At 44.7% G+C, this 23,698-nt stretch overlaps 1 protein-coding gene across 2 annotated transcripts in view; it reads left to right on the forward strand.

The window, feature by feature from the left end:
* The window catches only part of sash3 (SAM and SH3 domain containing 3), a 91,608-nt gene that overhangs the window by 63,747 nt on the left and 4,163 nt on the right, over positions 1–23,698 (forward strand). For both annotated transcript variants that reach the window (XM_041194770.1, XM_041194771.1), the window contains 3 exons: positions 5,887–6,041; positions 11,569–11,775; positions 22,626–22,776. In XM_041194770.1, the coding sequence (XP_041050704.1) occupies positions 5,887–6,041; positions 11,569–11,775; positions 22,626–22,776 (513 nt within the window). The remainder of the gene's footprint in view (positions 1–5,886; positions 6,042–11,568; positions 11,776–22,625; positions 22,777–23,698) is intronic.

Genomic DNA, 23,698 nt, shown 5'->3' on the forward strand with positions numbered 1-23,698 from the left:
TACAAAATAACACTCCTGTAAGTAGCCTGGACATCTTAATTTCAACATGTGCCAGTAGTGCTCAATACCTAAAGAATCAAAAGCATAGGGTATAAATATGCTGGAGATTGGTGATCTGAACTTTATATTCATGTCTCCTATATTTGTTGCACATAGATTAGAAGTGGGACAATAGGCTAGAATGGTGAACAAGCTGGCACATGGTGTTTTGGAGGAACTGTCTCATTGTTGGGTTCACAATAGCATTAAAGGATAATGGGCAAGAGATGGGTCCTATAAAGTTATTTAGATTCCCCTAGCAATTTGTAGAGACAGTTGCGTTTGAAAGGATTGATGAGGGTTATGTTTCTATTCAAGGATTAAAAAAAAAAATTAACAGGTGTTTTTTTTCTCTGTATGTCTACTGCTGGAGACATTGTACTGAATTTTACTGGGCTCGATTTGATGGACTGGGATGCTCAGGGGCCAGTAAAATGGCAAGGAACCAAGTCAGATGAGCTCCCTGATGTAGTCCCACCATTGGGGCATTTTACCAACAATGGGAATTCAAAGCAGACAGGTTACCCACTCCAAGGGAGCAGTCAACCAATTTACATATGAAAGGCCCTATTGAGGGTTATTTTATATTGCCATTGTTCTGAAGGTGGAGTGACTTCCCACAATGTGGGGAAGACGCCATCGAAATGAAGGAGTCTCCCAGCAGCAACCCGGGGGTGGGGGTGGGGGGGGGATGGGGGGGGGGGGGAATGGGGCTGGAGGAGAAGCCTCGTGGGTCAAAGAAGGGGCCAGGGGCAAGAAAGGCATCACCCATTGCCTCAGTTACTTCCTTTCCCTTCTGACCTTTGGCCCGAAAATGTTTTTTTTTCCCCACTTACCTGATGTAGACCCCAGGTTTCCTGCATTCCTCAGCAGCGACCACCTCTCCTGTTGGTGCTATTGAGGATTGGGCCTGTAGCATGGAGCATAGGGTAAGGCAGCGGTGTAGGGGTATTGTCACTGGACTAGTAATCCAGAGACCCAGGGTAATGCTCTGGGGACCCAGATTTGAATTCCACCACGGCAGAGGGTGGAACTTGAATTCAATAAAAGTCTGGAATTAAAAGTCTCATGAAACCATTGTCAATTGTCTGGTTCACTAATGCCCGTTAGGGAAGGAAATCTGTTATCCTGACCTGGTCTGGCCTGGCCTACATGTGAGTCCAAACCCAAAACAATGTGATTGACATTTAAATGCCCTCTGAAATGGCCTAGCAAGCCACTTAGCTGTATCAAACTGCGATGAAGTCAATAAGGAATGAAACCAGATGGACAACTCGGCATTGACTTAGGCACTGGAAATGACAACAGCAAACTCAGCCCTGTCAACCCTCCAAAGTCCTCCTTCCTAACATCTGGGGGCTAGTGCCAAAATTGGGAGAGCTGTCTCACAGACTAGTCAAGCAACAGGCTGACATAAATCATACTCACCAAATCATACCTTACAGATAATGTTCCAACCACTACCACCATTCCTGGGTATGTCCAGTCCCTCCAGCAGGATAGATACAGCAGAGGTGCAGGCACAGTTGTATACAGGTCGGGAGGAAGTTGCCCTGGGAGTCCTCAGCATTGACTCCAGACCCCATGAAGTCTCGTGGCATCAGGTCAAACATGGGCAAGGAAACATCTTGAGTATCACCCCCCTCCCTCCTCAGCTGATGAATCAGTACTCCATGCTGAACACTACTTGGGGGAAAACACTGAGGTGTAAGGGTGCAAAACGTACTCTGGGTGGGGGACTTCAACATCCATCACAAAGAGTGGCTCTGTAGCACCACTACTTACCGAGCTGGCCGAGTCCTAAAGGGCATAGCTGCTGGACTAGGTCTGCAACAGGTGGTGAGGGAACGAACAAGAGGGAAAAACATACTTGACCTCATTCCCACCAATTTGCCTACTGCAGATGCATCTGTCCATGACAGCAATGCTGTGGAGGCAAAGTCCTGTCTTCACATTGAGGATATCCTCCATAGTATTGTGTGGCACGACCACCGTGCTAAATGGGATAGATTTAGAATAGATCTAACAACCCAAGACTGGGCATTCATAAGGCAATGTGGACCATCAGCAGCAGAATTGTATTCAACGACAATCTGTAATCTCATGGTTTGGCATAACCCCCACCCTACTATTACCATCAAGCCAGGGGATCAACCCTGGTTCATTGAAGAGTGCAGGAGGGCATGCCAGGAGCAACACCAATCATACCTAAAAATGAGGTCTCAACCTGGTGAAGCTATAACACAGAACTACTTGCATGCCAAGCAGCATAAACACAAGTAATAGACAGAACTAAATAATCCCACAACCAACAGATCAAATCGAAGCTCTCCAGTCCTGCCACATCCAGTAACGAATGGTGGTGGATAATTAAACAGCTCACTGGAGGAGGCGGCTCCACAAATCACCCCATACTCAATGATGGAGGAGCCCAGCACATCAGCACAAAAGATAAGGCAGAAGCATTTGCAATGATGACTTGACCGAATGTGACATCAAGGAGCCCTAGCAAAACTGGAGTCAATGAGAATTAAGGGGAAAACACTGCTTTTTTTTTTTAAATATTCATTCATGGAATGTGGGCATTGCTGGCTAGGCCAGCATTTAATGCCCATCCCTAATTGCCCTTGTTCACAGGGCATTTAAGAGTCAACCGCATTGCTGTGGATCTGGAGTCACATGTAGGCCAGACCAGGTAAGAACAGCAGATTTCCTTCCCTAAAAAGGACATTAGTGAACCAGATGGTTGTTTTTTTTTTTAAAAAAAATGACAATCTGCAATGATTCCAGAACATTATTGAATTCAAATTTTGCGATCTGCTGTGGTGGGATTCGAACCCTGACCCCCAGAGCATTACCCTGGGTCTCTGGAATGCTAGTCTAGTGACAATACCACTATGCCACTGCCTTGGAGTGATACCTAGCACAAAGGAAGATGGTTGTAATTGTTGGAGGTCAGTCATCATAGTATCAGGACTTAATTGCAGGATTCCTCAAGGTAGTATCCTAGGCCCAATCATCTTCAGCTGCTTTATCGATGACCTTCCTTCCATCATAAGGTCAGAAATGCGATGTTTGCTGATGTTTGTACAATATTCAGCACCATTTGCGACTCAGATGCAGAAGCACACAAGTGCCAGGCAATGACCATCTTCAACAAGAGGCAATTTAACCATCATCTCTTCATATTCAATGACATTACCATTGCTGAATCCTTCACTCACAGCCTGATGGTTACCATTGACCAAAAACTAAACTGAACTAACCATGTAAATACTATGGCTACAAGGGCAGGTCAGAGGCTAGGAATCCCGCAGTGAGTAACCCACCTGACTCCCCAAAGCCTGTCCACCATCTACCAGGCACAAGTCAGGAGTGTGATGGAATACTCTCCAATTGCCTGGATGAGTACTGCTCCAACAACACTCAAAGCTCGACACCTTCCAGAACAAAGTAGCCCACTTGATTGGCACCCTACCCATAAACATTCACTCCCTCCGCTACAGGTGCACAGTTTCAGTGTGTACCATCTGCAAGATGCACTGCAGGAACTTACCAAGGTTCCTTAAGCAGTACCTTCCAAACCCATGACTGCTACCATCTAGAAGGACACGAGCAGCAGACACATGGGAACAGCACCACCAAACCACACACCATCGTGACTTGGAAATATATTGCTGTTCCTTCACTGTCGTTGAGTAAAAATCCTGGAACTCCCTCCCTAATAGCACTGTGGGTGCACCTACACCACATAGACTGCAGCAGTCCAAGATGGCACACCAGCACCTTCTCAAGGACAATTTGGAATGGGCAACAGATGCAGGCCTAGTTAGTGATGCCATACCCCATGAACAATTTTTATTTTCCAATTAAAGAATGCTGGGTCTGTTTTGGAGAAAAGGAGGTTGAGAAGAGATTGGATGGAGGTTTTCAAAAATGAGGGGCCTGGACAGAGTCGATAGAGAAACACTTTCACTCAATGGGCCGAAGGGTCTCTTCCGCACTGTGATTCTGTGACTGTTCCCGCTAGTGGAAGGGTTCAGAACCAGAGGACACCAACTTTAGGTGATTGGTTAAAGAAGCAACATAAGGAAAAATTCTTTTTTTTTTTTTAAACACAGTGACAAGTTAGGATCTGGAATGCACTGCCTGAAAGTGTGGTGGAAGCAGATCCAATCGTGGCTTTCAAAAGAGAATTAGATATTTATCTGAAGGGAAAAGATTTGCAGGGCGACATGGAAAAGGCAGGGGAGTGACACTAGGGAAATTCCCTCAGAAACAGCACAAACATGTCAGGCCAAATGGCCTCCCACTGTGCTGTAACCATTCTATGATCATTGGTTTGTCATATTTGACTTAGCTTACAAGTCTGATGCTATATATTTCTCCTAATGCACGCACATTACCCTAATGGCTTGTGATTTGTGGAAAAGAAAGGGTGCTTCCCACTGGGCCTTGAAGGAAGCCGTTCAGAGATTTAACTATCTCTATGGCAAGAACTTTACTTTCTCTCGTCATGCAGATCATCACACGTGGACCAGCTAGCTCAACTGGCTAAGGGTGTGGTGCTGAATATCATCAATAGCTTGGGTTCAATCTCCATACTGGCCAAGGTAATTCTTGGGGCCTACCTCACTCTTCGCCCCATACATGAAATCATGGCATAAACCATGATCAGCAACCCTTTGGTAGACAGCAAAGAAACATCCTTCACTGGCCATCTACTGCAGCTGCCAAGCTCCACAGACATTAGATCCTCTGTGCATCTGTGATCATGTGAAAGCAGTTGAGAGAGTGGGACAGCAGGCACCTTCTTCCACTACAATCAAATCCCTTAGCATAGATTTAGCTGTAAAAAGCGTCACCTTTGAAATAATTTCCAGCTCGGACACACTCGAAAAAGTTACCATTGCTACTATGCAGAAGATTGTAGCATTCTTTAATGTGGATTCCCAGCGTAGAGCTGCAGTGATGTCATCAAGTTGCAAAAACAGCCAACTACGTTAAAGAATTCTCAGAGACTGCCAACCAGGAAATGAAAAGCACAAAAATCAAGTCACTTTTCAAAAATTTAAAGTGCAGCAAAAAAAATATTGGGACATACTCATAGGGTGAAGGTAGCTGCAATATTAAGACATTTTTTTAAAATCTTAAAAGATCTAGTTTAAAAATCTAGTAATTAATTTTAATGGCAAAATTTAAAACACTACAAATATCAAATCATTTTTTGAGTCATCCGATCTATTGCTCAGGAAAAGTTATCACTCAGATCATTAAAATTCCAGGTACACCTCAGTGAACAAGATTTACCTGTTTATGAAGCTTCTAAAAGTGATGACAGTAGGAGAGTGGAGGTTCTCATCACATTAACTGATTTCAATGATTGCTAGCTCTATGGTAGAAGAGGTTGGGCTCAAGCAAGTTTATGCCAGTACAATGAGTGACAGACTGCAACTTCAGAACTTCCCTGTTAGTCTGTACTTGCACTAAATCCTTAAGTTGCAGTCAGTTTTAGAGGGGTAATGATGGCACGTCGACAGTTCGCCAGTGTGTTTTGTGATAATTTTCTTACCCTCAAAAGACCAATAGCATCATAGTTCAACATTTAATTTCTCACCCCATCCCACTTATTGGTTTTGGAGTTAAGTTGCAAATGAAGGATTGAATTATGGACAGGCTTGTGCTACAGGCAGGCATCAACCAATGCGAGCTTCCTCAAAACATTTGAATTAAAACCCATAACACGCATTTGCAGAGATTTTCATGAGGTGCCTAATGTAACGTGTTTGTTTTCTCATCGACTTGCACTGTGCTGACATGAGATTAAAACGTAGCATTCTTAAACAGGTGGAGATCCTTGCACCCCAGATTCAGAATTCAGCAATAGGGAGAGCATGCAAATGGACAACCTTCCTCCTTACCTTGGACCATTCTGTGGCCGTGCCAGGGTCCACACAGATTTCACCCCAAGTCCTTACGATGTAGAATCTTTAAAACTCAAGGTAAGACTGCTGATCCCAATAGTTCAGTGTTCAGGAGCATAATACTTATTGAAATCATAATGCAGGAAAATATGTCAATGTATCTGGACAATGTAGATGATGGAAAGATTTTATCCATGCACAGCTGAGCAGTCATGTTGGCAGGGAGTCAATGTTTTACTTCATATTATTTAAACAGAAATATTACTGAATACAACAGATGACACCAAAAATAATTTCAGAAAGTTCAATTTTTCCACAGCCAATGTTATGAAAAGGGAACTGGTTGATGTGTCCAAACTCTCTTTTTAATGCACTTGATTATAACCAATGTGCTTTTTAGCTCAATTTTGGTGCCAAAATGGTGCAGCCTTTCCAATGGATTCCTGCTATTGCTACAGCAGAAGAACAGCAAATTCTGCTGATACTGAATACACTGGGTTCCAGTCTTGGACAGGAGTTTGTGGGCTCAATAAGGAGCAGAACCTCCATCTGCCTCTTACCTGGGTACCAACTGTTGGGAGTTCCTGTGCATCTGCTGTAATAGGCCAAGGGTAGTAGAGGATTATAGGCACCTATGGCCTGAAAAGGAGATCCAGTCCAGGACTAGAGCCTGAACCCATGAAGATGAGGCGTTTTTTTATTCTTAAGTGAGTGACCCCTATACAAAAAGGTATTGGGAGGGGCTGTCATTTTCTTTGTACAGAAAGCTCTGGCAACCCAATATCCCTCCACCCTTCCCCAACCAGACACTTATGCAGCACAAAAATAAAAACAAAAGAACTGCGGATGCTGGAAATCCAAAACAAAAATAATTACCTGGAAAAACTCAGCAGGTCTGGCAGCATCGGTGGAGAAGAAAAGAGTTGACGTTTAGAGCCCTCATGAACATTCAACAGAACTTGAGTGAATCCAAGAAAGGGGTGAAATATAAGCTGGTTTAAGGTGTGTGTGGCGGGGTTGGGGGGGGGGGGGGGGAGAGAGAAGTGGAGGGGGTTGGTGTGGTTGTAGGGACAAACAAGCAGCGATAGAAGCAGATCATCAAAAAATGTCACAAACAACAGAACAAAAGAACACATAGGTGTTAAAGTTGGTGATATTATCTAAACGAATGTGCTAATTAAGAATGGATGGTAGGGCACTCAAGGTATAGCTCTAGTGGGGGTGGGGGGAGCATAAAAGATTTAAAAATATTTAAAAATAATGGAAATAGATGGGAAAAGAAAAATCTATATAATTTATTGGAAAAAAACAAAAGGGGGAAACAGAAAGGGATGAGGATGGAGGAGGGAGCTCAAGACCTAAAGTTGTTGAATTCAATATTCAGTCCGGAAGGCTGTAAAGTGCCTAGTCGGAAGATGAGGTGTTGTTCCTCCAGTTTGTGTTGGGCTTCACTGGAACAAGCAGCAAGCCAAGGACAGACATGTGGGCAAGAGAGCAGGGTGGAGTGTTAAAATGGCAAGCGACAGGGAGGTTTGGGTCATTCTTGCGGACAGACCGCAGGTGTTCTGCAAAGCGGTCGCCCAGTTTACGTTTGGTGTCTCTAATGTAGAGGAGACCACATTGGGAGCAACGAATGCAGTAGACTAAGTTGGGGGAAATTCAAGTGAAGCAGCATTTCACTTGCAAGGAGTGTTTGGGCCCTTGGATGGTGAGGAGAGAGGAAGTGAAGGGGCAGGTGTTGCATCTTTTGCGTGGGCATGGGGTGGCGCCATAGGAGGGGTTTGAGGAGTAGGGGGTGATGGAAGAGTGGACCAGGGTGTCCCAGAGGGAACGATCCCTACGGAATGCCGATAGGGGGGTTGAAGAGAGGATGTGTTTGGTGTTGGCATCATGCTGGAGTTGGCGGAAATGGCGGAGGATGATCCTTTGAATGCGGAGGCTGGTGGGGTGATAAGTGAGGACAAGGGGGACCCTATCATGTTTCTGGGAGGGAGAAGGCTCGAGGGTGGATGCGCGGGAGATGGGCCGGACACGGTTGAGGGCCCTGTCAACGACCGTGGGTGGAAAACCTCGGTTAAGGAAGAAGGAAGACATGTCAGAGGAACTGTTTTTGAAGTTAGCATCATCGGAACAGATGCGACAGAGGCGAAGGAACTGAGAGAATGGGATGGAGTCCTTACAGGAAGCGGGGTGTGAGGAGCTGTAGTCGAGGTAGTTGTGGGAGTCGGTAGGTTTGCAATGGATATTGGTGGACAGTCTATCACCAGAGATTGAGACAGAGAGGTTAAGGAAGGGAAGGGAAGTGTCAGAGATGGACCACGTGAAAATGATGGAAGGGTGGAGATTGGAAGCAAAATTAATAAATTTTTCCAAGTCCCGATGAGAGCATGAAGCAGCACCGAAGTAATCATCGATGTACCGGAGAAAGAGTTGTGGAAGGGGGCCGGAGTAGGACTGGAACAAGAAATGTTCCACATACCCCATAAAGAGACAGGCATAGCTGGGGCCCATGTGGGTACCCATAGCCACACCTTTTATTTGGAGGAAGTGAGAGGAGTTGAAGGAGAAATTTTTCAGTGTGAGAACAAGTTCAGCCAGACGGAGGAGAGTAGTGGTGGATGGGGATTGGTCGGGCCTCTGTTCGAGAAGCCCTTAGCTTCTTCCCTTCCCTTCCTTGACCTCTCTGTCTCAATCTCTGGTGATAGACTGTCCACCAATATCCATTACAAACCTACCGACTCCCACAGCTACCTCGACTACAGCTCCTCACACCCCGCTTCCTGTAAGGACTCCATCCCATTCTCTCAGTTCCTTCACCTCCGTCGCATCTGTTCCGATGATGCTAACTTCAAAAACAGTTCCTCTGACATGTCCTCCTTCTTCCTTAACCGAGGTTTTCCACCCACGGTCGTTGACAGGGCCCTCAACCGTGTCCGGCCCATTTCCCGTGCATCCGCCCTCACGCCTTCTCCTCCCTCCCAGAAACATGATAGGGTCCCCCTTGTCCTCACTTATCACCCCACCAGCCTCCGCATTCAAAGGATCATCCTCCGCCATTTCCGCCAACTCCAGCATGATGCCACCACCAAACACATCTTCCCTTCACTCCCCCTATCGGCATTCCGTAGGGATCGTTCCCTCCGGGACACCCTGGTCCACTCCTCCATCACCCCCTACTCCTCAACCCCCACCTATGGTGCCACCCCATGCCCACACAAAAGATGCAACACCTGCCCCTTCACTTCCTCTCTCCTCACCATCCAAGGGCCCAAACACTCCTTTCAAGTGAAGCAGCATTTCACTTGCATTTCCCCCAACTTAGTCTACTGCATTCATTGCTCCCAATGTGGTCTCCTCTAAATTAGAGACACCAAACGTAAACTGGGTGACCGCTTTGCAGAACACCTGCGGTCTGTCCGCAAGAATGACCCAAACCTCCCTGTCACTTGCCATTTTAACACTCCACCCTGCTCTCTTGCCCACATGTCTGTCCTTGGCTTGCTGCATTGTTCCAGTGAAGCCCAACGCAAACTGGAGGAACAACACCTCATCTTCCGACTAGGCACTTTACAGCCTTCCGGACTGAATATTGAATTCAACAACTTTAGGTCTTGAGCTCCCTCCTCCATCCCCACCCCCTTTCTGTTTCCCCCTTCCTTTTGTTTTTTTCCAATAAGTTAAATAGATTTTTCTTTTCCCACCTATTTCCATTATTTTTAAATATTTTTAAATCTTTTATGCTCCCCCCACCCCCACTAGAGCTATACCTTGAGTGCCCTACCATCCATTCTTAATTAGCACATTCGTTTAGATAATATCACCAATTTTAACACCTATGTGTTCTTTTGTTCTGTTGTTTGTGACATCTTTTGATGATCTGCTTCTATCACTGCTTGTTTGTCCCTACAACCACACCAACCCCCTCCACTTCTCTCTCTCTCTCCCCACCCAAACCCCCCCTCCCCACACACACCTTAAACCAGCTTATATTTCACCCCTTTCTTGGATTCACTCAAGTTCTGTCGAAGGGTCATGAGGACTCGGAACGTCTTCTCCGCCGATGCTGCCACTTATGCCGCACTCTGGCCTCTTATGATTGGGCATTCCCCAGATGAACAACCCTGTCAACAAAAGCCTGTTATTCATTGCCTTGCCATCTGTGCCCACAAACTTTGGCAGGGCCAGTAATGGCAGCTACAGGTGGGAACATCCTGGCATTCACATTGCAATTTGCAAAACTGCCCATTATCTTCAGGACAATATATTAGTGCAATGCACTGATTCATACCCTAATGTTCTCCTAACTAGGAGATACTGGTTTATACTGTACCATCAGTGGGAAATGCTAAATAGAGGATGAATTATCCCATATTAGTCTCACCCACCTCTTAATTGCTGGCTCAAGAACAGCATTAGCAGTATGGTGGAAAACAGGCTTTATAAAGGGAAAAACTAAGATAGAAATGGAAAAATTACAAAGGATCCTTGGAGGAAAGCTTCAAGCAACTACAGGAAAGTCTTTACAACAAAAACTGATCACCAGTGACAGAAGGCTCACTAATTACAGGACAATGAACTCCCACCTGTCTTGGGAGCCTGGGTGGTGGTGGGCAGGATGGGACGAGGTGGGGTAGGGTGCAGTGAAAACTGTTCATAGCAAATGTGAATAGCAAATCAGTTAATACAGCATGAGCTCACATTACAATGGCTAGTTTGATGCCCCTCTGTGCATTGACGTTTATCTCACTGCCAGTCCAAGCTTCAGCTCGTACATGATGCTGGTGTTTTATCTGAGAAAAGACCCTGTGCTGTGTCATGGGCTAGAATTCTTGATTAAGTATTTCACACTGCATCAAGCATTTCCGCAGCACAGGGTCCACTGCAGTGAAGTAGCAGTGCTAAGTATGAATTGGAACTGAAAGTGACCAGCAGTAAGAAAAGCATTGGGGGTAAGGAGCAGGGATTGGGAACAAGGGTTACTGCTGTAAAGGAGAGTGTGCCTACAGCTGGCACTGGCAGAAATGAGTAAAAATAACTGTTCTAAAATTAAGAATACACAATATTAATCTAACAGTTTAAAAGAGAATTCAGGCAAGTATCTCTGGAACTTTCTGCCATACCAATGGACAGAGGAGAGGTGGGGCAAAATTTGGAATGAGTACATAGAATATGTATTTTTCTGCCTGCATCCTTTAATTCCCTTATTAGCCATGTGCCTTTCATTTCACCTGTCAGAATCTGACTATATTTCTTTGCTTTTCTTAATAAACTTAGTCTATTGGTACTATATAGCATCATGTAGTCCTTCTCTGCACTACCTCCAAGGTTCGTTTACTGCTGAAATGCCTTTATGACAGCACAGAAGTAAAAGGAACAGAACACTTCAACATAAAAACCTCAGAATTGTACTCAACCGTTTTGATAGTATAGTTCAGTATCGCATGAAGATATAAAAAGATGGTTGGAAATATTGCAGTCTAAACACTCATTCATGTATAGATGCTGAGGAAATGACAGGGGCCAATTACTCTTGTTCAAGATTCTGAAACGTTATGTATCTTTAACCTTGTTTCAAAACTTTAACCTATTTTCTCCTTACTAACAGAAAGGAGATATCATAGACATAATTGAGAAGCCACCAGTAGGTACATGGACTGGCATGCTAAAAAACAAAGTAGGATCCTTTAAATTTATCTATGTCGATATTCTACCAAATGAAGTAGAACAACCGAGGAGATCAAGGTTGTTCACCAAGAGCAAACGGCCCAAACCCAAGACCCTGCAAGAGTTATTGGACCGGATTAATCTACAGGTGAGACACATTACATGTTCATGTGCAAGAGTAAACACTAAAGGGTACATTTTAACAATGAAGGGCGTATGCAGGTGGAGTTAAATTGATTAAAAAACATCAACACATCCGGAAGTCAACTTTAACATGTTGCCTTCTGGGTTTACCTCAGACACCTTCACTTTTCCGTGTAACTCTGCCCAGAACGGTAGGTTAGTGATTTGAACATTTATGTGAACATATTCCAACAATATTTTAAATGGCATTTAAATTTAACAGCACCCACACTAGTTTCCTGGGTCTCCTGAAATGTGTCATTGAAACCAAGGCAAAAAGAATCAAAGGCAATCCAATGGATTCAAAAAGACAGGCAAAAGACATAAATAAATACTCAATACTCCCCTTACCTCCAACTGAGAAAGAGTTTGCTGAGAGGCCAATTTGTGCACTCTTGAGACCCAAGATTAGAATTGGTGGTGCCATAGCTACCTTAGATGGACTTCAAAATTGGGGCAAGGTGATCATTGGCAGCAACAAAAACTTACCGTGGAGAGGCCTGCAGATGGTTAGCAGAGCAAAGAGCATTCGGAGACAGGGAATAATAGTGCGGGGGTGGGGGGTGGAGGAGAAAGAAGCGGACAGGTCAAGATTGCAGGGGACACTACCTGTATATCAAGGTGTACAGGCAAACAAACAGTCAGTTTGATCTCTGGGAGGTTTTCCACAGGCTCAATATGTCACACCAGGTGATAGTAGTCATCTGCCTCAGCTACTACCTGCTAGAGCTAGTGGCCATGCATTACCAGTGGCTGTAGGAGAGATGACCGGCCTCACCACCAGAGATATATTCAGGATCTCCCAAATCAGATGCACATAAATGCATAAGGCAGGTCAATGGATCATTTACCAGGGCCAGCAACATCGCCTGTGATGATGCTACACAGAATGAGTGGGCATTTAGGTCCGCATCTCTAGCTGGTTTCTCACTGGTGCAGGGCATTGACTGCACACATCCACAAATCAAACAGGAATATTTGCAAACTGCCACTGGACCGATGTAATCATTATATCCAATGGCCACAAATACAATTAATGCAGAACAGTCCTGTAGCCAATGATCCACCCATTGCACATCCCCTCATTGGTCCCTGTCAATTCACATCTTTCCATTCCTCCACAAGCAACTGAAAAGGCGAGTTGCCACTCAGCAACCAAGAATTGGCAACATGGGAAAGTGAAGCAAAGTAACAAATTGAGAGATTCTGCTTATGGAAGGAACTTTCACAACATTGCATTTTTTCAAACACCCAAGTGCATAGATGGCCTTTTGAAACTGCCAAGGTTTTCTCTTCAATTTTCTACCTCTCTTGTGGCTTCAGTCAAGCTAGTAGCAGGCATCTCGTTTCTATGCTTTGACTGCTCAGATCCTCTTGACTGATGTTGTCTGGGTGTTGGAGACTGAGGGGAACCCCACCAAAGACTGCTCCACCTGCACCAGTACAGGGGCAGACTCAGCCATTGGGAGGAGGCAGCTGAGTTTTGGTTGACTTTTCTTTCTTCCCTGAATAACACTGAGGTTTAATTGTATTACCCCAACTATTGCTCCATCCAATTCAGTACAAATCAGAAATTGAACCTGGAACCTTCTGATTTGTATGACCTTGTGCAATTTACCAGGTAGTACTTGTACCAATTTGACCATTGCTGGAGATGCAGTCCATTCCAATCTGGATTCTAATTTCACATATAATATCTCTAAATACAAGTGGAAGATGATAAAAGAAAAAAAGTGTGCGGACTGAAAGTTATTTGCTTTTCCTTAAATTAAAAACAAAAAATCAGTTCAGCAGGAATCCTCTCAGGGCTGACGTTATCTTCTTCACAAACTAAAAACTGTATACTTCCTGCAAGAATGTCTGATATAGGTTTCAAAGGTCACACAAGCTAACTGATTTCTGCATGTCCAATGATTAAAAAATGGGCATAGACTCAGGATTATCACTATTATGGGGAAATAAGAATTTTTCACACTAAATTATTAGAATAGGAATTGCTTTACCACAAAGGCTGCTGGGGCAGAAAGTTTAACTCATTTAAGAGATAATTGGTTAAGTATTTGAGAAGGCAAAACTAAGGATATGAAGCAAGAGCAGGGTTAAGGGGCTACAGTCGAAAATGAGTTGCAAAATTAGAACCATCACATGTAATAAGTCTCTTGTACTATGGCAATAATTCAAACAATATATGGGGAAAAATCATTGATTGAGAAGGGAATTTAGGCCAGGAAACCAGGAAAAAATACTGCTCTTCTTTGAATGCTGCCATGGAATTTTCAACATCTACCTCAAACACTGAAACCAACAGGTTCATCATGTCATCTGAAGGAGAGTCTTCAATAACACAGTGCTCCCTCAGTATGGCATTGAAGTGTCAGGTCAAAATTATGTGAAGACCCGAGTGTGGCTTGAATCCATAAACAACAATCAAAGCGATACTTAGGGAAAAACATTTGGAATAAATCAGAGTTGTTAAATCATAAAACTGCCTCTTAAGATTGCCCATAAATGCATTCTATGATATTGAGCCTGAAAATAGAGTGCAAACTTATCCTGGAACTGCATAGCTGTTTATTATGATGCAAGAAGCTTATCTTGCAAGTTGAGATACTACTATTGGTTTTCTTTTAACGTCAAACTGCAATGTTTCCTGTGAAACAGGACACCTATGTTATACTTAAAGGAGTGTTTTTCCCACTGAAGTGATTTGGAAGAATAGAAAGTTGCCTTAATGGCAGTTTCAAAATATAGGGTGGAATTATCCAGGCCCATTGGTGGCAAGTGTCACAACAGGCATTGAGCAGACAATATGGCGAGAAGATCAGAAATCAGTTTTACACCGTCACAAAACCAGTTTGCAATTGTCCACTCCATCAGTCAATGGCAGGCCGTGTATCCAACTGATGTCAGAAACCTAATATCAGTACTTTAGCATCTCATTGTAAGCCCTGCTCACCAGAATCATCCCCTCACAATAGATCATCCAGACACGTTGGAGTGATTGCATGCCCACGTTTCACAGCTGTACATAAGCAACATGTACCTGGCGAGCTGCACTTCACCCAGGCCTTTGAGGTTCGTTTGCCTACCTTGTTCCGGCAGGACACTATTATCAGTGCCAGGCCTTTCAGGCAGTGATACATCAACTACCGGACCAGCTGTAAGGCAGGGTGGCTTTTCAATGGCTGCAGAGCTTTGGTTTGCCTGGGGAAAGGAGAGAAGTGGCCTCAGGCAAGGGATGAAGCTGCAGGGGGAGGGTTGTGCAGGGAAAGGAGGTATCCCAGAGGGTGTCTGGAGGCACATGTTGATCTGTGCAAGTGGCTTCATGAGGGCGAGGGCTGAGGAGGCAGTCTCCAGAGGAGATCAGGCTGGATGGAGATGAAAGAGCGAGAGAGTCCCTTGTGCTGGCAGTGAGTGAGATGCCAGTGAGTTTAGAGTGATGAGATGATTGCCTCACCCTGGCAGCATGGATAAGATCATTCATCACTGGATAGCTAATCTCTTCTGTGCAGCGTTAGCACTGACTGCCACTGCCACCAGCTCCTGAGCCAGAATGGTGAGGTTGATGGATCTCTTATGGCCAGAGCAGGGGTGGGGGAATATCATGGTGGGCCTCCAAAAGACATTCCAGTGAAGGGTCACTGAACTCTTCTTGGCTTTCAGGGCCACATCTTCACTGGAACAGTCCTGGGCTGCAAGCATTGAACTGTGCACGTGGCTCCAGTTTAAATATGGCACCCGGAGTGATGAAACGGTGATGTAACGGAATAGCAGATGATTCAGAGGCCGCCTGCCAGTGAGACGGTGTTTCCTGTGGCTGCATAATCAATGAGGTGGGAAGCGGACAATAGAGTGTGAAAATCCGCCATTGCAGTCAGTGATAAAATGTCATTTTTCATGCCCGCTACTGCATTTAGTGCAAATCCAGGGCAATTCCACTATCGTGTATTCCCACAAGTTAAAAAAAGGGTGCTGAAACAACAGGTCGTTAAGAAACTAATAAGTTAGCTTTGACGTTGTCTTCTCAAATGCAAATAAGAAGCTGTGAAATGAAATGACCCCAGCAAAGCCTGCATTGGATTAAGATGCAGGGGAATTGTTTTACTTAAGTCAAGTAATACAACACATTAAGATGGCTAATGGTAGCATGTTCATTATTTAATGAAGGCTTTGGTCTTATCAATAACTAATTTGAAGACATTTCTGTTCATCACTACTGGATATTGTACAATCAGAGTAACCAGAGAGAATGGAGGTATCGAGAGAGGTGGTGAGATGGAGCCCATGTCAGTGCACATGTGGAAACAGATGTTTTGTTTTCAGACATCACCAGGGAGCAATGTGCAGATGAGAAATAAGTGGGCCCAAAGATAGATCCTTAGGGCAATTCAGAAGTAACTGTGCATGAATGGGAAGAGAAGCCATTGCAGATGAGTCTCTGGAAAAAATGGAACCAAGTGAGAGCACTCCTACCCAGCTGGACAGCAGAGTAGGTAGTGGTAATGCCACTGGACTAGTAATCCAAAGGCTAATATATTTTTAATATATAAAGTTCCTCCCTAGGGAGGGGAGGGGGAGAGAGGTAGAAATAACCTCCCCTCTTTTATACAGGAGAGGAGAGGAGGGAGAGGAGTAAAGGACAGGGAGGCACAGGAGGGAAAGGGAAACAGTCCAGGTGGGTGCCTCTTGTGGAGGATGGACGGTGGGTGAGGGCTCAGTGATCTTCCGACAAGGGGAGACGATGCCTTCAGCCAATACTGGCCTATGCTGGGAAAGGGCTGAGGTGGGAGAGGGGTGTCAGCAAGATATTCCAACACACACACACCGCACCCCCCCCACTTTGTCTTCCCTCAGCCCGAGCAGTCTTCTGGCCTCCCCCTACAAAACAGAGTCTTCGAAAGCCCCCACCTTAACACAACAAGATCTTCAGACACCCACCTAGGATATTGTTTTTGAAGTCTGTCTTGGCCTCCTGGCCTTCCTGTCCTGTAGCAGAAGAAGCTATTCCTTCTCTCCCTCTCTCTCCTTTGGCCCCACAGGGGCAGGGGCAGCAGCAGCAGCACTGGAGCAGCACTCAGATGTAGCAGTAGAAGCAACCCCAAAAGCAGCAGCAGAAGCAGCAGCAGAAGCAGCAGCAGAAGCAGGAACAGCTGAAACACTGAGGAGCAGCAACACCAACAAACACCTTCTCTCCTCAGTGTCAGGGAATCTTTTAAGTTAAACCAAGCAAACCAAATCAACAAAATGAAGGACAAATCAAGCACAGCCCCTAATTCAGGGCAGCTGTAAAACTAAAGACAAAATTTAAAGGAAACTTACAACTTTAAACCAAAATGTGATTAAGGGGGTCAATAAAGCACCCCAATCCCTGCGGTGCCCACCGGGCACGGAAGGCCTCGAGAGTGCAGGCAGACACTGCGTGCTCCCTCTCTAAAGACACCTGGCCGCGAATGTAGCCGCGGAAGAGGGACACACAATCGGGCGGGACTTCCCCGTCGATCGCCTGCTGCCTGGACCTGTTAATGGCCAACTTGGCCAGGCCCAGGAGCAGGTTCACGAGGAGGTCCTCCTCCTTCTCGACCCCCTTCCGCACCGGGTGCCCATAGATCAGGAGCGTGGGGCAGAAGTGCAAACAAAACATCAATAAAAGGTTTTTCAAATAACTAAAAAGGGAGTGCATCCTACCACACCCAGAGGCTAATATGGCACAGCTATTGAAAATTGAATTCAATTAGTTAATTAATTTAATTAAAATGAAATCAAGAATTGAAAGCTAGTGTCAGTAATGGTGTCATGTAACCCATCTGGTTCACTTAACTGGTCTGGTTTACCAACAATGTACATGACTCTTAGCTGCCTAGTAAACCATTGCACAAAACAACTACAGGAAAGTCAAAAAGAAATAAAATTGACGCACCACTCAGCATTGACTAAGACAATGGGACATCCAACCCTGTTGCCCTTGCAAAGTCCTCCTTACTAACATCTAGAGGCTTGTGCCAAAATTGGGAGAGCTGTCCCACAGACTAGTCAAGCAACAGCCTCACAGTCATACTCAGGGAATCATATCTTACAATGTCCCAGACTTCCTCCATCACCAATTGTGTCCTGTCCAATGGCAGGACAGGCCCAGAGGTGGCAGTGCAGCAGCATACAGGCGGGTCGGAGTTTCATTGGGAGCCCTCAAACTTGACTCCAGACCCCAAGAAGTCTCATGGCATCAGGTCAAATGTGGGCAAGGAAATCTCCTACTAATCATCACCCACTGTACTCCCTCAGCTGACAAGTTAATGCTCCTTCATGTTGAACATCACTTGGAAGCAGCAATGAGGGGGGCAAGGACACGGAATGTACTCTTGGTGGGGAACTTCATTGACCAACACCAAGAGTGGAATGGTGGCACCACTACAGACGGAGCTGGCAGAGTCCGAAAGGATGCATCTGCCAGACCAGCAAAGTGTCTTCATAAGGAAGAAGTCCTGTTCAATGAAGGAGAATGCCCAGGAGCAGCACTAGGCAAGCCTAAAGAGGTGTTAACCTGATGAAATTCAACACAGGACTACTTGCATGTCAAACAGCAGAAGCAGCATGCGATAGACAGAACTATGCGATCCCACAATCAATAGATCAGATCAAAGCTCTGCAGTCCAACCATATCCAGTTGCGAATGGTGGTGGACAATTGAACAACTCACTGGAAGAGGAAGTTCCACAAATACCCCATTCTCAATGATAGGGGAGCCCAGCATATCAGCGCAAAATATAAAGGCTGAAATATTTGCAACCATCTTAAGCCAGAAGTGCCAAGTGGATAATCCATCTCAACTTCCGATTGAAGTCCCAGCATCACAGATGGCAATCTTTGACCAATTCAATACACTCCACTTGATATCAAGATATCCGTGATATGCAGTATTGCCGCTAGACTGTTAATCCAGAGACCCAGGGCAATGCTCTGGGATGTGGATTCAAATTCCACCCTTGACAGGTGGTGAAATTTAGTTCCAGATTTTTATTGAATTCAAAGTCCAACGATGACCATGAAACCATCGTTGATTGTTGTAAAAACCCATCAAGTTCACTAGTGTCCTTCAGGGAAAGAAATCTGTCATCCTTACCTGGTCTGGCCTACATGTGACTCCAGATCCACAGCAATGTGGTTGACTCTTAATTGCCATCTGAAAGGGCCTAGCAAGCTAGTCAGTTGTATCAACCACTAAAAAGTCAAAAAAGAATGGAACTGGATAGACCAACCGGCATCAACCTAGGCACTGGAAATGACAACAACAAACTCAGCCTGTTGAACCTGCAAAAGTCCTTATGAACATCTGGGCCCTTGTGACTAGTCAAACAGCCTGACAGTCATACTCACAGAAACATATCCTGCAGACAATGTCCAAGACACCACCATTACCATACATCCCTGGGTATGTGTTGTTCCTTCAGCAGAATAGATCCAGCAGAGGTGGTGGCACAGTGGTATACAGTTATATACAGGCCGTTGACCTGGGAGTCCTCAACATTGACTCCAGCCCCATTAAGTCTCATGGCATCAAGTCAAACATGGGCAAGGAAGCCTCCTGTTGATTACCATCTACCACCCTCTCTCAGCTTATGAATTAATTTCTCTTTCATTCATGGGATGCCCATTCCTAATTATTCAGAGGACATTTTAAGAGCCAACCACATGGCTGTGGGTTTGGAGTCACATGTAGGCCAGGCAAGGACAGATTTCCATCCCCAAAGGACATTAGTGAACCAAATGGGCTTTTACGACAATCAGCAATGGTTAGGTGGCCATCCTCAGACTTTCAATTCTAGATTATTTATTGAATTCAAATTTCACCATCTGCTGTGGTGGGCTTCAAAACTTGGTCCCCAGAGCATTACCATGGATATCTAGAATACCAGTCCAGTGACAATACCACTACGTCACTACCTCTCCATTGAATCAGTGCTCCTCCATGTTGAACACCACTTGGAGGAAACACAGAGTGCAATATGTACTCTGGGTGGGAGACTTCAATGTCTATCACCAAGAGTGGCTCTGTAGCACCATTATTGACCAAGCTGACTGAGACCTAAGCACATATCAGCTAGACAGGTTTGCGGCAGGTGGTGAGGGAACAAACAAGAGGGAACAACGTACTTGACCTCATCCTCAACAATCTGCCTGCCACTTTAAAATTCATTCATGGGATAAGAGCTTCGCTGGCTGGGTCAGCATTTATTGCCCATCTCTAGTTGACCTTGAGAAGGTGGTGGTGAGCAGCCTTCTTGAACCGCTGCAGTCCATGTGGTGTGGGTACATCCGCAGTGCTGTTAGTGAGTTCCAGGATTTTGACCCAGCGACAGTGAAGGAACAGTGATATATTTTCAAGTTAGGATGGTGAGTGACTTGGAGGGAAACTTCTAGGTGGTGGTTCCCATCTATCTGCTGCCCTCTCAAACAAGAGAATCTAACCATCGCCCCTTGTCATTCAATGACATTATCATCGCTGACTCCCCCACTACCAACATCCTAGCAGTTAGTTGACAGGGCCCTCAACCATGTCCAGCCCATCTCCCATGCATCCGCCCTCATGCCTTCTCCTCCCTCCCAGAAACATGATAGCATCCCCCTTGTCCTCACTTATCACCCCACCAGCCTCCGCATTCAAAGGATCATCCACCGCCATTTCCACCAACTCCAGCATGATGCCACCACCAAACACATCTTCCCTTCAACCCCCCGGCGGCACTCCGTAGGGATCATTCCCTCCGTGACACCCTGGTCCATTCCTCCATCACCCCCTACTCCTCAACCCCCTCCTATAGCATCTCCCCATGTGAACGCAAGATATGCAACACCTGCCCCTTCACTTCCTCTCTCCTCACCGTCCAAGGGCCCACTCCTTTCAAGTGAAGCAGCATTGCACTTGCATTTCCTTCAACTTAGTCTACTGCATTCGTTGCTCCCAATGTGGTTTCCTCTACATTGGAGACACCAAACGCAGACTGGGTGACCGCTTTACAGAACACCTTCGGTCTGTCCGCAAGCATCACCCAGACCTCCCTGTCGCTTGCCATTTTAACACTCCACTCTGCTCTCTTGCCCTCATGTCTGTCCTTGGCTTGCTACATTGTTCCAGTGAAGCTCAACGCAAACTGGAGGAACAGCACCTCATCTTCCAACTAGGCACTTTACAGCCTTCCAGACTGAATATTGAGTTCAACAATTTTAGATCTTAAACTCCCTCCTCCAGGCCCACCCCTTTTCCATTTCTTCCCCTCCTTTTTGTTTTTTCCAATAATTTATATAGATTTTTCTTTTTCCACCTATTTCCATTATTTTTAATGTATTCCATCGATCATCTATCTATACCTTTAATGCCCTTTTAGTCTTATTTCACCCCATCCCCACTAGAGCTATCTGTACCTTGCTTGTCCTGCTATCCATTCTTAATTAGCACATTCTTTTAGATAATATCACCACCTTCAACACCTCGTTGTTCTTTTGCCTGTGACACCTTTTGGTTATCTCCTATCACTGCTTGCTTGTCCCAACAACCACCCCCCCCCTTCTCTCCCCCTCCCGCCCCCCACCCCCCCCAACCAAAACCAGCTTATATTTCACCCCTCTCCTATTGTTACTTTGTCCTCATGACCCTTCAACAGAACTCAAAATGTCAACTGTACTCTTCTCCGCCGATGCTGCCAGACCTGCTGAGTTTTTCCAGGTATTTTTTATTTTGGATTTCCAGCATCTGCAGTTTTTTTGTTATCCTAGGAGTTACCTTTATCCAGAAGCTGAAGTGGAGTAGTCATATAAATACTGAGGCTACAAGAGAACTACAGAAACAGCTGAAGTCACAATACTGCAAAGGCTATGGGCCCTGACAATATCTTGGCAATTTACTAAAGATTTGTGCTCCAGAACTAGCTGTGCCCTTAGGCCTGAGGGGAGAAAGGAAAGAAAGATGCTAGTTTAGGACTAGGGTGGGGGAAAACCTTTGGGCAAATTTGATCCAATGGGTTTGGGGTGGAGGAAGCAGAGGTAGCTGAACAGATGGTCTCAAACTTTGTGACACTGAAGCCCATAAGCTTTTTGCATTTGCTGGAGGCGAGGGTGGAGGAGGCAAGAGACTGTCGATTAACAAGATATAGTGAAGAGAAGCTAGGTTTATCTCTGCCTTCTAGGATGTTCCTGGAACAATGAGTAGTGTTGACAGGGGAGAGCAGAACCTGATAGTGGCTTTTGTGATGCAACCTTATCTGGCAGTGATTGATTAAACCATTTGTCCATGGAACCAAAGTCTACATCCTTTAAACGTACAGGAGTGCTGACACTCCATTACAACTGAGGGAATGCTACATTGTTACAAATGCAGTTATTCAGGTAAAATTTAAAAGAAACAATGCCCCATCTGTCAACCAACATTCCTTCCCAAACCAACACAAGAACACGTATCATTACTGTTTTTGAGATGTTTCTGATGCAGATTTAGTTTTTTTGCATAACTCACTACACCGCAAAGATAACTCGTATTAATGCTAGGATGGTTTTTGTGTTTCATTGTGAGAAAGTACTTTTTAATGGCAAGTTGATTATGTCCACATGAAATTACTGAAAGAAATTTGTTGATAACATCCTATTTCTACTTTATCACTATTTTGTTGGTTTGCATACAAAAATTTTTATTTCATTTTTCTAAGGCATGTTATTTAAAGACAAGGTGTTGCTTAAATGCTTTCATATGATGACTTACTTTTAATCAGTTCAGTTCATATTAACTGGTGTTAAAATGCTGGATGTTGGTTTGTCTCTCTGGCACAGGAGCATACCTCCACTTTGTTGCTTAATGGTTACCAGACCCTGGATGACTTCAAAGAGCTGAAAGAGACACATCTGAATGAACTCAATATCCTAGATCCTGAGCAGAGAGCCAAATTACTCACAGCTGCTGAACTCCTCATGGACTATGACAGTAAGTGGATTACATTGTATCTGCAGCCAAAAGAAAAAGGGCTGAAAATGAGCCATTAAACTGGAACCCACAGAACAGAGGTACCAATGCCAGGCAGCATATATATGGTTATAAAAACAAAAAACTGCGGATGCTGGAAATCCAAAAGAAAAACAGAATTACCTGGAAAAACTCAGCAGGTCTGGCAGCATCAGCGGAGAAGATATGGTGCCTTGAAACTTCAATTATTTTCCACAATGGGAATCGGCAGAAAATCCTGAACCATTTATACTTCATTTTACACCAAGGTTTTAGCTTCTGCTTGCACTATATGCACATTAAAAAAAGTCAAGTTACCAGCAGCTGCTAATAAGGTCCATATTTTTCATTCTACAAAAGAGATTTTCCTGGAAATAACACTGGTGGATCAATCAGTGCTAGAATGGCAAACCCAAAGACATGACTCGTGCTGGTTCTTTTACCCAAGGTTAAATATCAGATAGTAAATTTGACCAGATGTCCACATAACAATGATATGCTCGAATAACGAACCCAAGAGCTAAAAATAATCAAAACACGTAAAATGAAGCCTTTGACTCCCACAAAAATTGAGCAGATTATGAATAATAAGCAAGTAGATAACCAAGACTGTGGGTAATGGGAGTAGAGATAACTTCTATGAAGTCAATGCTGAGGAAAAATAGGGGTGTGTGATGGGCAGCTGATGAAATACTTTGTTTTATGCCCCTGTTGAAGTTGAAACTTCTGCCCACCTAGTTTAATTGTGGTGCTTCCATTATTGCCTCACCTAGATTGGCTAATTCAGCACAACCTGCAGTTCAAATCTGGGACTTAGATTTTCTAAAATGCCTCACATTCATTAAACCGTTCCTTATTGTTATGCAGGCAAACACAATAGCCAAGTATATACAAAGTAGAATTT

Source organism: Carcharodon carcharias, chromosome 9 (assembly GCF_017639515.1).
Source record: "Carcharodon carcharias isolate sCarCar2 chromosome 9, sCarCar2.pri, whole genome shotgun sequence".
Lineage (NCBI taxonomy): Eukaryota > Metazoa > Chordata > Chondrichthyes > Lamniformes > Lamnidae > Carcharodon > Carcharodon carcharias.